The following is a 16971-nucleotide window of genomic DNA, read 5'->3' on the forward strand; positions in this document are numbered from 1 at the left end:
TCCCTCAGCCCCGGCCCTCGGCCCTCGGCCCCCAGATCTCCTCCTCTCAGCCCTTATCTGCCCCAGGATCTGACCTGCGGATGCACTCCTGCTTGGCGCGCTCCTGACCCTGGGATGGCATCACCGCCCGGCCTGCCTGCCCCGAGGCCAGCTCCGGCCTGCTCTCCTTCCCTTTAAAAGCCCCCATGTCTTGAAGCTGATTAAAACAAACACAGCTCATATTTTTGTTCTTAATCCAATTCTGCACTGGGCTAGGGTCGGGGAGGGAGGATAGGATGACAGAAGCACATTCTTCCCTGTGCCAGCGGGGAGAGCCAGACCAGGTACCCGCCGAGAAGTCCCCAGGGGCTGGGAGGCCATGGGCCCAAGCGGGGTGCGGCTGGACAATCGTGGGGCAAGATTTAGCTGTGGTTCCCAGGGCAGGGTCAGGAGGAAGGGCAAGTTCTTCAGGGCCTTCCCGGAGTGGGGAGGAGGCAAGAGGCCCTTCTGGGAGCAGCCAGCCGGGGAGGGGGAGGGCAGGGGCTCCGAATAGAGGCCTTTATTCTCTCTAGTCTGGAAACAAGACAGGATCTGCTTGTCTCAGCTGACCCCTTCCTCTGACATCCCTTCTCAACACTTGGCCTTGGAGTTCCTCAGGACACACAGACCCAGACCCACGTTCTGGACACTTTCCTCTCTCGTGGGCAAGACCCACAGGCCTCTGTCTGAACCACAGGCCGTGCCTCCACTTCCCTGAATTTCCCGATGATGGGACCACCTGCCATAGAGCATGGGGGAGAGGGAGAACCCAGTGCCGGTGCAGGCAGAGGCTGGAGGCAAGTGCCTGGGGTTGGATCTTGCTCTGCCACTTATTGGTTATGTGACTGTGGGTAGGTCAGTCTCATCATCTGTAAAATGGGGGTAGCGTATACCTACCCCATAGGATTGTTGTGAAGCTGTGTGTGCTTAGAATAACAAATACTAAGAACAGCATCTGGCACTGTCCTGCACACTACCCTGTACTGTGTGTGGAATGCATTGTTATAGATTTAAAAAAAATTTTTTTAAATTTTTTTTAACGTTTATTTATTTTTGAGACAGAGGGAGACAGAGCATGAACGGGGGAGGGGCAGAGAGAGAGGGAGACACAGAATCGGAAGCAGGCTCCAGGCTCTGAGCCATCAGCCCAGAGCCCGACGCGGGGCTCGAACTCACAGACTGCAAAATCGTGACCTGAGCCAAAGTCGGATGCTTAACCGACTGAGCCCCTAAAAAACATTTTTTTTTTAAATGTTTATTTAGTTTTGAGACAATGAGAGAGACGGAGCATGAGCTGAGGAGGGGAGAGAGAGAGAGAGGGAGACACAGAATCTGAAGCAGCCTCCAGGCTCTGAGCTGTCAGCCCAGAGCCCGACACGGGGCTCGAACTCACGGACCGCGAGATCGTGACCTGAGCCGAAGTCAGACGCTTAACCGACTGAGCCACCCAGGCGCCCCTAAAAAAAAAATTTTTTTTTAACGTTTATTTATTTTTGAGACAATGAGAGAGACGGAGCATGAGCGGAGGAGGGGAGAGAGAGAGAGAGGGAGACACAGAATCTGAAGCAGCCTCCAGGCTCTGAGCTGTCAGCCCAGAGCCCGACACGGGGCTCGAACTCACAGACCGCGAGATCGTGACCTGAGCCGAAGTCAGACGCTTAACCGACTGAGCCACCCAGGCGCCCCTAAAAAAAAATTTTTTTTTAACATTTATTTATTTTTGAGACAATGAGAGAGACGGAGCATGAGCGGAGGAGGGGAGAGAGAGAGAGAGGGAGACACAGAATCTGAAGCAGCCTCCAGGCTCTGAGCTGTCAGCCCAGAGCCCGACACGGGGCTCGAACTCACGGACCGCGAGATCGTGACCTGAGCCGAAGTCAGACGCTTAACCGACTGAGCCACCCAGGCGCCCCTAAAAAAAAAATTTTTTTTTAACGTTTATTTATTTTTGAGACAATGAGAGAGACGGAGCATGAGCGGAGGAGGGGAGAGAGAGAGAGAGGGAGACACAGAATCTGAAGCAGCCTCCAGGCTCTGAGCTGTCAGCCCAGAGCCCGACACGGGGCTCGAACTCACGGACCGCGAGATCGTGACCTGAGCCGAAGTCAGACGCTTAACCGACTGAGCCACCCAGGCGCCCCTAAAAAAAAATTTTTTTTTAACATTTATTTATTTTTGAGACAATGAGAGAGACGGAGCATGAGCGGAGGAGGGGAGAGAGAGAGAGAGGGAGACACAGAATCTGAAGCAGCCTCCAGGCTCTGAGCTGTCAGCACAGAGCCCGACGCGGGGCTCAAACTCACGAGCTGTGAGATTCATGACCTGAACTGAAGTCAGACACCCAACCGACTAAGCCACCCAGGCACCCCTGTGCTGGGTTACGTATTATACTACACTATGCATTGCCACTCTAGGAAGTCTTGGTTGTCATTGCTGTTGTTGAAGGCAGCTGGAGGTCGTCGTAAGTCTGTCATCTAATAGGTCTATGGTTCTAAGCAAGTCACGCCTGTCTGCTAGCCTCAGCTTTGCCCCTGTAAAATGGGAAGAAGCCCAACCTCAGAGAATGGTTGTCAGTTTCCAATGTAGTAATAGACAGGAGAGAACCTAACATTTACATGTGTGTGATGTATATTTATTGGGTCTTAGAATTATGTGATTTCATTGTTAAATGAGACCTTAAGAGACCATCTTGTCTAGGAGAGGAGGGAAGAAGATGGTTAGATCATACAAAAAGAGAGAAAAGGCAAAGGGGAGGGGGAAAAAAGGCACAAACCAAATGGAATGGTTCAGAGAGTGAGAACAGGGGAGAGTCTGAGGAATATGAAAAGGGAAGAATGAGGAGGGAGAGCAAAAATAGTTCCCCCAAATGGAGCAAGGACATAGAAGAGGGTCGGGAAGGGTGGGAAGGGGCCAGGGAGAGGGGACAGCTGGCAGACCCCAATGCAGGGCTTGGGTATCTGCCTTGGGAGCCTGTAGGGCTAGAAAGACTTCCTGGCTGAGGTCTCTGGGGTGGGGGTGGGGTGGGAGAAGGTAGGAAAAGGCAGAGATCCTTCCCGCCACTGCTTCCCCACCACCAGGCTCTGTCAGCTCCCAAGCTGGGAGCTTCCCTCCCCACGTGCCCCACCCTCGCCTCCTGGCTAACAGGCACTTAGAGCCAGAAGATCTCTGGACCTGCCAGGATCAGAGGCACAGCTGGGGAAAACCTCTCCTGGGCTCTTCCTGACGCTGTTGGCCTGGGGAAGTCCTAGCTCTGCATTGGAGAGATGCTTAATAATGCTTCCCCCCAAATCCTCAGAAGTCTCTAGCTTCACAGTCTTTTGGGGCTAAACAAGATCTTAAAGGTCCATCGTTTGAATCCTAGCCTAAGACAGTTCATCTGCCTGGCCACCTCCAGAATGGGCCACCTCCAGAATACCTATTGAGACAGGGCCCTCATTACCCTTCAAGGGCAATGAAGGGTAATGGGCCCCTTCCCATTTGCTGGGTCCCTTCCAAAACTGACTTACAGTTACTGTAGCTGCAAACCAGTCAGTGGGTAAATAACAACTTTGTGAGTCCTCATTTTGTGCCCTATCTGAAGGACAAACGGGTGAATCCCAGGGAGGTCCTACCGGCTGCCCAACCCATAGAGGGTGTGTGGGTGGCCAACCTGGCATCCTTGCCTTCCAGGTTCAGGGGTCTCCCATCCTCCTTCCCGGCCCCATAGTCACTTACCTGGACTGTGACAGTTCCCCACACCACAGCTAGAAACCAAGATGCATCAGTAGGTCAGGGGGAAGGAGACTGGAAATGGCCCATAAAAGTCTCGGGCTCCCCTCCCCGTAAACACCAGAGCGGGGCTTTGAAAGCCCAAAGCACTTTTATGTGCTAGTTAAAGGGCTTTCCTGTTGTGTTGCCAGGATTAACAGGGAGGTGGGTGGGGGAACGGGGTGAGGTAAGGCCAAATGCAGCCTCCGCCCTCTGACACTCCCCCGGCTTTGGGCTTTTCAGAGGTCTAATTCTTTGGGTCCCAGAGGAGAATGGAGGAAGAGTACGGTTTAGCAACTTCTTGGCTGTCACACTCTGTTTACCAAGCATGGACCGTGAGGCTCCTCCTTGGTCCTTTGTGATCCCAACCCAGCCCCCCGGGGCAGTGGTTGACCAAGGCAGTGACCTATTCCAGACCAGCAGAGTCCGTTCCCCCTGGAGACAGAGGCAGAACTCTCAAGAGGTAGAGGCCAGCTACCTATGCAGTTTTTAAGAACTAGAATGATCCAAATGGCTTTATTTAGGAGAGCTTGTTTCACGGCCAGTCTTGCCTATGCGCTACGTCCGATGCCAGCACCAAGGGATCATAGGGAGAGAGCAGGGCATCTGTACCTGTCTCAACTCCATGAGTTAGGGTGCCCATCCATCAACCTGCCTCCGTGGGACAATAACCGTGGGCATGTAACCATGGGCAATAACCATGAATTTAAACTTAAAAAAAAAAACAACCTACAAAACCCTGAGAAGCTCCACGAAATCAGTGTGTTATTCCAGCCCACTGTCCCTCTTGGAATGATGGACTGCATGAGTTTACTTTTCTCTCTGGGACAGCTGAGAAGGAGTTTCTCTGACCCATGTTGGGGAGGGAGGGAGCCCCCGGTTCTTCCCCAGTTTCCTGTGTTTACACACTCGAAAGGCCTGTCAGCATCATTTAAAGATCCAGTGGGTTCTCTCTCCCTCTCTAGGCTCTGAGCTGGGTACCTGTTGCATAGAGCTAAAGAACCAAGTCACTGACCAACTCTGGAGCTGGTCAGTGAATCACCTGGTGATTCACGCACGTCGCCCAATTTCATCCTCCCTGTGAGCGAGACACTAGTATCCTCCCCATTTTTCTGTTTGGGGGAATTTGCCAAGGTGTTGTTTCCCAGAGCCTTTGGCAGAACAGGGTATGCCTTCTTTCCTTCAATCTTCCCAGCCTTCCAGCTGGGCAGTGTCCACCCAGTTTACATAAGAGGAAAATGAGGCCAGTAGCGTCCTTTGTTTCACGTGAGCTGTGGGTGTCTGGATCTCCTCCCACCCGATGGCAGCATGTTGATCTCCCCTTTGCGGATGCCTGAGGCATCTCAGTCTTTGCCCCTCAGGCTGGACTTGTCTTTGTCTTTCCGACAGCCCTGTGCCCTGGGCTACTTTCCCTCGGGAAGCAGTAGCCCGAGCACACTCAGCACCCCTAGGCGTGGGGCCTGGGACTCTGTACCCGGGCAGGGGGATTCCTGCATCGACCTTACCATGACCCCTGTCCCCTGCCTGCTGGCCCGAAGTGCCCACCGTGGCCTCGGGCCTCTGGCATTCTTCCCTGACGCTACAACTCCCCTCTGCTCCTCTGTGACCCTATTGAGTTTCCCCAGGTCTGGCCAACCAAACACTGCCATATGGGGGAGAGTTACATTTCCTGTATATGTGTCAAAATATCTGAGCGGATGTGAAATAGATCAGACATGTATAAAAATAAACTTATACGGGGTGACTGACTACTCCCCTCCAGGGGGAACCAGCGATTCACTCCTCATCTGGGGCCCAGAAACTTGGCTGGGGCCTTGGGGACCACTCCCCACACACGGCTCCCCAGGCTATCCTGCCTCACTTCCTTGGGCTTGGCTCCTTTCCTGGAAGGTATTCTCCCCAGGGGACCATGGGTATGGAAACCCCTTGGAAATAGGGCTGAAATTAGCAAGTTACCTCTGGGCCCCGGTTTCTTGATGGAGGTGGCAGGGCTTGCTCTTTCAGCTCCCCTTTCCCTCTGACAGTCTGTGATTCTACAACCCAGGGGTCCCAGGCTAGGCCACGGCAAGGCCAACGGTCACCTCTTCTGTTGGTCAAAACACCATTACTCATCACTTGGCCATTTCCTGTTGCATCGATGTGAGGCCCGGTGGACAAGAGGACAGGGCTCTTTCTGTCCAGGCACCCCGCCTGAGTTCACTACAAAGGCTGGTGAAGGTCATCTGCTTATCAAAGTCATGTTGCCAATCCGCTCCCCCCCCCACCCCCCCGCTTCTGGCTAACTCTGCATCTGACTTGATTCAGTTAAACAGAGCTCATTTTCTTTATTGCTCAAAGTTTGCAGGAAGCAGCATCTGAGCCTCATATCAGAAACTTCTCCCTAAATGTGATCCAAACTCCTTCCTCGCTCAGAACCCCTTTCACCCTTCTCTCCAGCTGTGTCCTCGCAGGGAGGTGGCCGTGGGGGCAGCAGAGTTAGGTAGGGAGTTTAAGAGCATGCACTCTGGTTTTGGACAGCTTGGGAGATTCCTGCACCACCACTTTGTGACCCCGGAAGCAGCTCAGAGAGAAGAGCCACAGGATCCCCACCACACCCCATTCTCGGGCCGTTGGTTCCTAGCTGGCAAAGAAACGAGCCTAGTCACAACTTCTGCCTTTACCCACCCAGCCAAGGGACTCAAGGATCTCAGGGCTGAAGACCCAAGGTACAGTACCCATGCTTAGAACCCATAGGCGAGTGTCTCTTTTCCATTTCCCGGTAGCTGTCCAGGCTGGAGGCATCCTTCTCCCATGTGGGCTCAAAACACAATCACTTCACATGCCTCCTCCGCCTTGCTTACTGCCCCTAGGCCGTCACTGCAGACACACTACTTCTGACAGATGGGCAACTGCCATTCTGCCAGGAAGCTGGCGTCCACGCTGAGGCAGCTCTAGCCTCCATTCAGTCCAGCCGTCCCATGACCCGGCTAGGCCCCCCTACCCCCCAGGCCAATTACAAATGCCAGAGATGGTCTCAAGCCTGCAGTTCCTGAACCCGAGGTGCAGGACTCTGCTGGTTAGGTATGTTAAGGGCATGAGTAGGGGCAGTGTTTTGGAGAGGCCAAGGGAAGGGCAGGCTGACAGCTGGCTCATGACTCCCTGGACATCCCAAGTTCTCTCCGAGGCAGAGAGCCCACAGACCGCTCTTGCCAACCCCCGCCACCCTCAGATCTGGTCCCACTGTTGTGTACTCCCTGCCTGGCCATGAGCCCTGCCCCTGCCCACTAACTCTTTTTTTTTTTTTTTTTAATTTTTTTTTCAACGTTTATTTATTTTTGGGACAGAGAGAGACAGAGCATGAACGAGGGAGGGGCAGAGAGAGAGGGAGACACAGAATCGGAAACACGCTCCAGGCTCTGAGCCATCAGCCCAGAGCCCGACGCGGGGCTCGAACTCACGGACCGCGAGATCGTGACCTGGCTGAAGTCGGACGCTTAACCGACTGCGCCACCCAGGCACCCCTGCCCACTAACTCTTAATCAGGTCCCTGTTGGTGAGAGTAAAGAGTTGACCTGTCTAGGAGTCCCCAGAGCGGTGGACTTAATGGACAAAGGTAGTCAGTCCAGTGTGATATTCTTATAGCTCAGGAGGCATCGCAGGACAGAAGCTCTTGAGCCTGTGGACCCTGGGAGGACCATCTGCTGGGATTTCAGGCTGTCGGCCCAGCAGCTTGTTGCTTGAGTTTTAACATCAGGAACAGCTCAGTTGAAGGCATTCTGTAATCTACAAGGGAGAGGAGGGTAACCTCTGATTGGTCCTGAGTTTTTCTATTGGTGGATACATCCCATGCTGCTCCCAGGAATATTCAATCAGTGATCGGCTGGGTTAGAATTTCCTCTCGCTTGCTTTTGGCTCCAGGCTTTTCCAACGACTGGCTGCTTATGGTTAGTGCTACCAGCTGGACAGCAGGCAGTCAGCTACTATAGTAATCAGCAATCTGTCCAGTCCAATGCCCTACCTGCCGATTGGGCCTCCTTAAGGTTAATGAAGCCTGAATCAAATCCAAGTTCACTAGTGCCTTGTTCAGCTATAATTTGACCCATCTTCTCCTGACGGAAGCCTGCCTCCCAGGTAGCTCGGTTGCCCCCAAGTCCAGCCTCACCTAGTCTGTTCCCAGCTTTCTTCCCTCTTTCCCCTTATGACCTCCATTTTGGTCCCGGTGTTCTTTGGGGCAAAGATTACACAGCGGACTACATGCCATCCTCCCTGGCAAGAACCTGCCTTTAGCTCAACCCAGAGAAGTGGCCAGCGGGCAAGAATCTTATCCAAATGTGGCCTCAGCACCCTTGGGCCAACAGCCAGGTTGAAAGGATGGCGTAAGCTGAAGGGCCAGCCTTGGCATCTCTCCGGGAGCAGCAGAGAGCCCCTTTGGACCCGTGGAATCACTGTGGCTGCATCTTCTCCAACCAGAGCCGGCTGTGAACTTAGTGCAAAGACCAGCAAGACCGGGAGCTATTCAGGGCAGGGTTCTGTGGGCACCTCCTCTCTCCTCGCTTTTAATGCATCATGTTTGATCTTTTGCTGCATGGTAGAGGGTTCCTGCCACTCTGATTGATGACACAGATCTTCAAAGGAACAGCCACCCCTAGAGGGAAGGGAGCACTCATCAAAGCTGTTCCTGGGCGGGGGGGAGGAGGGGTGGTGCCCACGAATGCCAGGCCCTCCAGGACCCATCTGGACCTCAGACAGGTCTCTGTAGCTGCCACCATTCCGCCTGACCCAGGAGCCCCTTGCTCTCCCACTTAATCCAGCCTGGATGTGAATAAGTCTTTTTTTATTATGGTTGCAACCAAGACGAGATTATAGATTTTGTATGTATGTATGTATGTATGTATGTATGTATGTATGTATTTATTTATTTAAGGAAGCACTTTATAAGGACACTGCAGGGGAAATAGTACTCTGGGACTGGAGGACACATGATGGGTTATAGAGAACCAGTCCTGTGAATCAGAATCTGCCCCAGGATGCTCCTCCTGGCCTGGCGCATCAACCCCTGCCCCAGCCACCGGGTCCCTTGGACTCTCCCCACTCCCGGGCCCCAGGTGAGGAAGGAGGTTTCCTCCTTGGCCCCACAGATCCTTCCCCAGCCATCTGACACTCTCTGTGCAGGTGCCACCCATAGCCTCCTGGAGGACTTTTTTTTTTTTTTTAATGTTTATTTATTTTTGAGAGAGACAGCGTGAGCGAGGTGGAGGGAGGGGGGCAGAGAGAGAGGGAGACACAGAATCCGAAGAAGGCTCCAGGCTCTGAGCTGTCAGCACAGAGCCTGATGCGAGGCTTGAACTCGTGAACTGCGAGATCATGACGTGAGCCGAAGTTGGACGCACCTGCCCTCTGGTGCCCCACCTGCCAGGTCCAGCCTGAGTGCCACCTTTTGTTCCTGGTAAATTTGCAGAGATCACTCCCCATGGTCTGGTGCACATAACATACCCGGCCCGTACTTAGTGTATGAAGTGGAAGACCGGGTGTGTGCGTGGACAACAAGCCCTGGGCCCCGTGGGTCTGAGCCTTCCCCTAGTTCTCAGTGCTCGCTGACGGTCCCTTGTCTGAGGGGTCATCTGGCTGAGGGGTTTGAGGATTTTACACTGAAGTCCAGAGTGCATTTAGCATGTTTAAATGAACATCACAGTACCATGGCTACAGGCTGACACAAACTATCTTTGTCACACAGCCCAGGGTGTAGATGGAGGGGATGCCCTGTGTGGATCACCATTGAGGCGCCCCCATATGAGCTGATGGGCCACCAGGCACACCACGGGCAGCATCCAGGGCTCACAGAGATGGTGCTGAGGGAGGAGGAATCTCACTTTGGCAGTGGAGCACTGGCTGGGGTCCTGGCGTTTCTGCAGCCCTGGCAGAGCTCAGAGACACTGTGGGACAGAAGCCCCTTCACTGATCTCAGCTTAGGCGGGCAGAGCGCGTGTGTGTGTGTGTGTGTGTGTGTGTGTGCGTGCGTGAACGAGAGAGTGTGAGCTCTCACTCCTTTGAGACTCCCATGTGCGCTGCAGGGATTTAGCGTGTGTTATGTTTGACTCAGAGAAGTCTGGGCCCCTGTAAAGAGCAGTTCTGTGAAGGTGACTGGCCCCTGCCTGTTGTCCCGTTTCGCTCCTGCCATCCCGCCTGCCACCGCACTCCAGCTATGCTGAGTCCCACACTCCTCCCCGACGACGTGTGCTGGGCCCTCAGCCAGGACGCCCTTCTTGCCTTCTTCTTGGCTGGGGGGGGGTGGGCAGCTCCTCCCCCTCCTCTGGCCCCATTCAAAATCCCTCCCTGGCAAAGCCTCTCAGTCTGGGCTGGTTGGGGTCCAGAGTTCCTTCCCTCTGTGGTAAAGTCTATGCACAGTGTCAAAATGGTGGTTTGATGTGCATGGATCCCATGGAGGGGCCTGTCTGACTATCCTCTCTTCCTGCCTCAGGGTGGGCACTGACGTGTGCGCCTGCGGATGCGGCCGGGGGGTTCACTGGCAGTCTGCGGGAGGGAGGACGGGCTCTGGCCCCTGTTCCCTCCGCTTGTGGGGCTGGCTGCTGGAGCCAGCCTGGGAGGTCACAGTGACATCTAGTGGTCACAGCAGGCTGCAGCCCCACGGGGTTTTCCAGGTGTGGGTCTGAGTCCCATGAGGGACAGGGCTAGGCTTCTGAGCTGCTCCCAGCCAGTGTCTGACTTCTCTCTAGGGCCCCAGGACAGTAGCGCAGGGCAGGACCAGGGTTGTCTGGTGCAAGGACCAGGGCCCGGAGAGAGGCTGGGCCACCTACAAGTCAGCCAGGGCAGGGCCAGGATGGTTTCTGCGGCCCAGAGCCATCTGCCACCCTCCTTCCACTTTGGCTCCCTTGGCCCTGCCCGGCCGGGACCGCACGCCTCAGCCTCAGCTCCCAAGACCTGGCAGGGGGACCTTGGGGCACCCCTTGGAGCAGCCACAGAACCACTTTTGTGCGGCTGCTGAGACCAGTGGCAGCCAATGGATGAGGGCCAGGCAATGGACCTCATTTACCTACCAAGCACCTACTATGTACCAGGCACCACAGAGGGCAACCGGGGGGGTGGGGCCGCCTAAAGAGCTGCCTGTCTGTTCCGGCCTGGGCCTGCCTGAGCACAGAGTAGCCTGAGAGACCCGTCCTCGAAGGGGCAAGGGTCCCTGGTGACAGCTACAGGAGGTGGCACCGGCTGAGTGGGGTCTCGGGCAGCATGGAGGTGGGCCTGGGGGCAGCCACGTGTCCACCCTCATCCTGCCTGTTAGCACTGTCGCCACCAGGGTATCCAAGAGTGTCCTGCACTGTGTGGCCCTCGCTGGTGCCCAGGAGATGCTGGTGAAAGATGGGGTTGGTGTAGGGGTGGAGGCTGCAGGGGCCCTAGTCCTGACTCCTGGCTCTCAGCCCCTCTGTCAGTGAACAGCTGCCCAAGCTCCATTCTCTCTGCCACGGTTTGCTGTGGACCATTTGCAGGCTGTAAGGGGAGAGTAGAGGGACTCTGCTCTCAGAAGGAGGCTACAGAAATCCTACCGTGCTTTTTTTGCATTAACAGTTCCTTCCTGCTCCTCCTTCTCCACTCTTTGCTTTCCTAGTACAGGCGTCTCTGTGCTGCTCCTGGGCCCTGTACGTCCTCTCCTGTCCCTTCCTTGCTTCTCTCTGTACTCCCCCTTTCTGCCCCTCCTGTGCTCAGCCCTCCTGCTCCCCACCCCCTCCCCTCCTCTTTCTGTCCCTCCGACTTTTGCTGGCTTTGTCTCCGTGACTGTTTCTCCCCCAAGCTTCTCTGTGTTCTCTCTTCCCTATGCCTCTTGGTCTCTCCCCCGCCTCCCTGGAAGGCCAGCCTGATGTTGTTCAAGTGCAATAACTTGATGACGTGCCCAGGGAGGGAGGGGGGCAGAGATCATCACCTATCTTTTTGATGAGCCTCTTGTGCAGCCCCAGGGAGTGGTTGTGCTCTCCCCAGAGCCCAGAGCACCACCGCCCCCCCCACTTCCCCCCTCCCCCCCCCCTCCGCCCGCCACCAGCTGTCATCGAGCACCTTGGGCCTTCTTCCCCCTTGACTGGCCAGGTCTGCAGATCCTGGATGGTCCGGCTACCTGTGCAGGCAATGAGAGCTGACTCCGGCCCCCTGGGGAGTCATGCTTTGGGCATGCTTCTGGGTGTCACAGGGTCTTCCCTGACAGCTGGGGGTGACAGAGCCCACATTTGCAAGTTTATATAAATACGTACTGAATGCCATCAGGGACCAGACACTGTGCATGGCCTGCCTCTCCTGGCTGTCACAGCCACCCTGTGCGGGGGGGCTGAGCAGTGACCACACCCCCATGAGAATCCAGAAGGCCTCAATAGCAGGCTTGCTTAAGGCAGGCCCCAGGATGGCAGATGGACACATGGCTTTTATGGAGTTCACGGCCTACTCGTACCAACATCCAGTCTGTTCAGGAGTACGGCCGGGGCCTCCAGGCACCTTGGCATTCACAGATGTGTCCCCAGAGCCCTCCCCCAATGCAGACATGGTGCTTGTTTCCCAGCGACACAGTTGTGTCTGTTGTTGTTTTCGAGAGGCTCTGAGCCTACCCTACTGCCCTGGTTCTCCCTTGCACGCGCTCATTCCTTTCCCCCAAGTCGCAAACCCAGCCATTCCTGCCAACCTTCCCCCCAATTATGGCAATCATTTCTGATTGCATGTTCTGATTAGACAATTGCATTTGCTCATGCTAATTGCATAATTAAGACAAGCAATTACATGGGAAAAATTATGAAATTTCTAGGTTCCAACTATGACTTGAGGGCCCAGCAAGGTGCCCCCTATTGTCCCCCTTGGGGAAGGCAATGGGAGCTCTAGGCACTGCTCCAGGGGGCAGGTGGTGATCTTCTCTCTCAGTTTCCTGGGACAGCGCTAATTCTGCCGCTTCTCTCCTCATGGCCCTTTAGGACCATGGGACTCTCTAGACCAGGGAGCCTGATTTGAAAAGCATAAATCAGCAGCTGTGGCCCTCACCTGTCACAGGGGCACCAAGTAGCCTTGGAGAGATGGAGCCTGAGATGGGGCTCTCACATGCTTCTAGAAGCCAGGCCCTTCCCCAGTATTGCCAGTGTCCTGGGCAGCACCCCCTGGGTAGATGGTCTGAGGCAGAGAGGCGAGGCAGGCGGCTTGTTTTCCCTTCCTCCGTGCTCAGAACTCTGACTCCCGCCACTTTCCTTGGAAGTCCCACAGCCAGTGAGAGAGATTGCAAGCCACCCTCTTCCCCATCTCACCTTCTTTTGTGTCCTGCAGAACACATCTCAAACTTTGGCCCCCTCCAGGAAGCCTTCTTGGATTAACTCTGCTCTGGGCATCTCACATGGTATGTCCTCAATCCTGCCCATCCCATGCATTGTCTACCACAGGATCCTCCCCTCCAGAGGCTGGGAGCTCCCAGTTGGCCAGGGAGAAGCCTCATCCCTGCGTTACTCCCTCTGCGCAGATGCCCTGACATCGTGGAATCCACGGGAAGGGGAGGTGGGGGGGGCAGGGCACACACTATATGCACATTTGCAAATTCTGTCTTATTTCAGATGCACCAAGGGAGTTGACTATTTAAAGAATACTATAGCAGATCCTTTGGTAAAGATTAGAATCACTTGCTGATTTAATTTTCGTGTGAATTTGGATTTTCATGTCTCTAGGGGAAGAGGGAGGGGCAAAGGAGAGGCTGCAGGCAGGTTTATATCTTTCCACAGCCTGTCATACTGGATCCTGCATAGCTCAGCATGTTTAAATTTTATCTTCATTCAGAAGACGTGATTTGAAACCTTCTCTGTACCCTGCTCTGTGCCGGTGGTAGGGGATACAAAGACTGGTGCGACTCCCTCCCTCCTGATAGTGAGGGAGACACAGATGCGTGCCAGGGGCATCCACACAGGTGTGCTCAAGGGGGGGTGATAGATGCAGGGACGTGGGACTGCCTGCACCCAGGACTGGGACAGCAGGGAAGGCTTCATGGAGGAGGTGGTTTTCAACTAGCATTACAGACTTCACAGGGGACAAGCAAGTAGAGGAAATGGCAGGTGGTTGGCTGCAGTGGAGGGTGCAGTGGGGGGAAGCAATGAGGTTTGGGTGGCAAGCAGGGCGGAGCCATGGTGCCCACGGATGTGGGGCTGAGGAGGCTAATTTTGATTCCAAAGGCTAAAAGGATTAAACTGGATGGTGTTACGCAGAGCAGGGACTTGGTTCACTTTTATTTAGGAAGAGCCCTTTGGCTGCTGCACAAATGGACCCAAGGGGGTGGGACTGGACAGAGGAGATGAACTATGAATTCTGAGCCACAGAAAATGGAGGAAGGGGAGAACCTGAATTGGCTTGGGGTCAGTGCAGATGTGGACAAGACAAGACATGGGTTTTGGAGACCTTTCTGAAGGAGAAGGGAAATAACAAGAGGGCTCATTTAAGGGAGAAGAGGGGGAGGGAGGTGCAGAAGCAGCAGGGAGCCCGTGGCAGCACTCTGGTTGGTGGGAAAGGGCAAGATGTCAGGGATTTCTTGCCTGGCGGGCTTGGTTTCCCTATGGACTAGAATTTGGGTCACTGCCGAGAGTGAGAACGTGGCCCGAAGCTGCCAGGACCTGAAGAGGGGTGGTGTTTTGGAGCAACCCTGGGCAGGGGATCAGGGCTAGGTGCTGTGGAAGGGAAAGGTCTGGAAAGTCCAAGGTGTTGGCAGCTTGGAGGAGATTTTTTTTTTTAATGTTTATTTGTTTTTGAGGGAGAGAGCACAAGCGGGAGAGGGCAGAGAGAGAGGAAGACAGAGACTCCAGAGCGGGTTCCAGGCTGTCAGTACCAAGGCACAACGTGGGGCTGGAACCCACGAGCCGTGAGATCATGATCTGAGCCTGTGGGATGCTCTACTGACTGAGCCACCCAGCCGCCCCTGGAGAAGGTGGTTTTTAACCAGCGTTCAAGTGTAGCCCAGGCTGAATGGAAGGAAAGGAGAGGAGGAGGAAGGGGAAGAGGAGAGCTCGCAGAGAAGAGTGGAGCATGGACAGTGAGGGAGCCGGGAGGGGCTCCCTGGCAAAAACCACCCCACCAGAGGTGCACCCGTTTCCCGCTGCACCTGTTTCCAAAATTCGGTTACGATGATACCTTCTTCCTGGGCTTAAATGTGCCAGCGTATATAAAGGGCTTGACCCAGGAGACCTTAGACAAGCGGACAGAAAACTGCCAGCACAGAAGTAGCTGACATGGCAGAGGCCCTGTGCGTGTTCCGTATTCACCTCGGAGCCCTGGGTGTCTGCCGAGTGCCTGGAACACCAAAGGCCCCGAGCAGATGTTCCCGGAGGCAACAAGCACTAACGGCGAAGACCCAAGCTATGCTGCCCGCGTGTGATCAAGCTGAGCTCCGTGGTCTCCTCTGGCAAATGGTGCCTCCGAGGTTGTGAGGATTCGACGCGGCGAGGCCCCCCGATGCAGACACGGGTGGTGAACCGTTCTGTCCTCTCCACGCTCACCTTCCTGAACGCCTGAGGCCTCCCCCTGCCGGCGCCTGCAGATCTCTGCCCAAGGGTTTTCCTCTGGTCACAGGAGCGATGGCACTCATGCAGAGCACGCAGCCAAGGGGTTAGCACCGCCACCAACCAAAGGCAGGGGCCCAAGCACACAGATTCGGGTGGTACCACTCAGGTGGACTCCACACAGCCTTCCGGAGCACCCAGCAGGATTGAAGCCTCCCGGTTACTCACAAGGGCAACCTGCTTCTTCCTTCAGCTCTGTCTTCCCTCCCTTCCTAGTCTCACCTCCTCACCTCCCTGCTGGCGCTTCCCGGGGCCTCCTCCCAGCTAAATTCGCGCCCTCGAATCCCTGTCTCAGGGTCTTCTTCTGGGAAACCCAATCCAAGGGAGCGTGTAAAGTGCTCGACAGGAAGAAGGCACTTGGTAAATGTTAGCCAGCTCGCTAGACTGAAAGCTTCGTGAGGGCAGGATGTATCCATTGCGACAGGATCTCCCCCATCCAGGGACAGGTCCTGGTGAAGAAGGCACCCCATCCATATGTGTCGAATGAATCCACGAGGACGTGTTTCCTTTTGCCCTCTCTGCTTTGGGACCCTCCTGTTCCCTCTCCCGCTCTCCTTTCTCCAGGTCATGTGTTTTCTTTCCTGGCCCTCCTTTTCTCCTCTTCTCTCCTCCTTTCTCTCTTCACGGAGAAACGAAGGGAGACACGTCCCTCTAATTTTGCCAAAGTCCCACTCTCAGAATGAGCCCTCCTATAGCATTGTGACATCACTGTGCATTAGCCAATGGCTGTCCATTTGGGCTGCCCCCCCCCCCCGGCCTCCGAGGGCCACCGCCCCCCGTTGATAGGAGAAGTCACCTGCTCTGGCACTGGCCCTTAACCCTCAGGGCAGCTGCAGAGTGGAGCATGGATCCCTCCTGATTCCATTCTTGGCCCAATGTTCCTCACAGTCAAGCTGCTTCTGGGCCAGCGATGCAGCCTAAAGGTGTCAGGGCAAGAGAGTGTGGCCATGCTGAAGAAGCTGGTGTTGGAGCGACTGCAGGTGCCCGAGGAGCAGCAGCACCTGCTCTTCCGAGGCCAGCTTCTGGCCGATGACAAGCGTCTCTCCGACTACCGCATCGGGCCCAACGCCTCCATCAATGTCATCATGCGGCCCTTGGCAAAGTCCGCTCCCGGGGAGGCCCACCAGCCCCAGCCCCTGTGGCACCATCTGGGCCTGGTCTTAGCCAAACACTTTGAGCCCCAGGACACCAAGGCGGTGCTGCGGCTGCTGAAGCGGGAGCACCAGAGGCGCCTGCAGAGGATAAGCCTGGGTGACCTGGAGCGGCTGGCGCAGTGCCTCCTGGTAGAGGAGCCGGTAGTGGAGCCCCCGGGGGGAGAAGGAGCCTGAGGCCGAGACCTCGGCGCCCCAAGACAAGGAGGAGGAGGAGGAAGCAGAGGAAGAGGAGGAGGGGAAGGCTGATCAGTAAACTGGCCCATCCTACTCATTTGCATGTTCAAATCCACCTGGTCTCATCCTTCTGTGTTCCCTGGTGACTCCCCACTAGTTCCTGCTGAGGGAGATGCATCCGCACCCCTTTCTGAAACTTCAGAGCAGCTGGACCCCTCTGTCCTCTCTTGGGTCTGTGGTACCCGCTCTGAGACACAGTATGATTCCACCCCCATTACCATCCCTGACAGGGTTCTGATCACCCCATGGGTGGCCCTAAAGGGGTGGTC

The 16971-nt window shown here is 55.3% G+C and overlaps 1 protein-coding gene across 1 annotated transcript; it reads left to right on the forward strand.

The window, feature by feature from the left end:
* The first annotated feature begins 16189 nt into the window (after positions 1-16189).
* Positions 16190-16642, forward strand: UBL4B (ubiquitin like 4B). The gene has a single exon (XM_030324559.1). It carries the CDS (start codon positions 16190-16192, stop codon positions 16640-16642), a length of 453 nt encoding a protein of 150 aa, XP_030180419.1.
* The last annotated feature ends 329 nt before the right edge of the window (positions 16643-16971 follow it).

Source organism: Lynx canadensis, chromosome C1 (genome assembly GCF_007474595.2).
Source record: "Lynx canadensis isolate LIC74 chromosome C1, mLynCan4.pri.v2, whole genome shotgun sequence".
Classification (NCBI taxonomy): Eukaryota; Metazoa; Chordata; class Mammalia; order Carnivora; family Felidae; genus Lynx; species Lynx canadensis.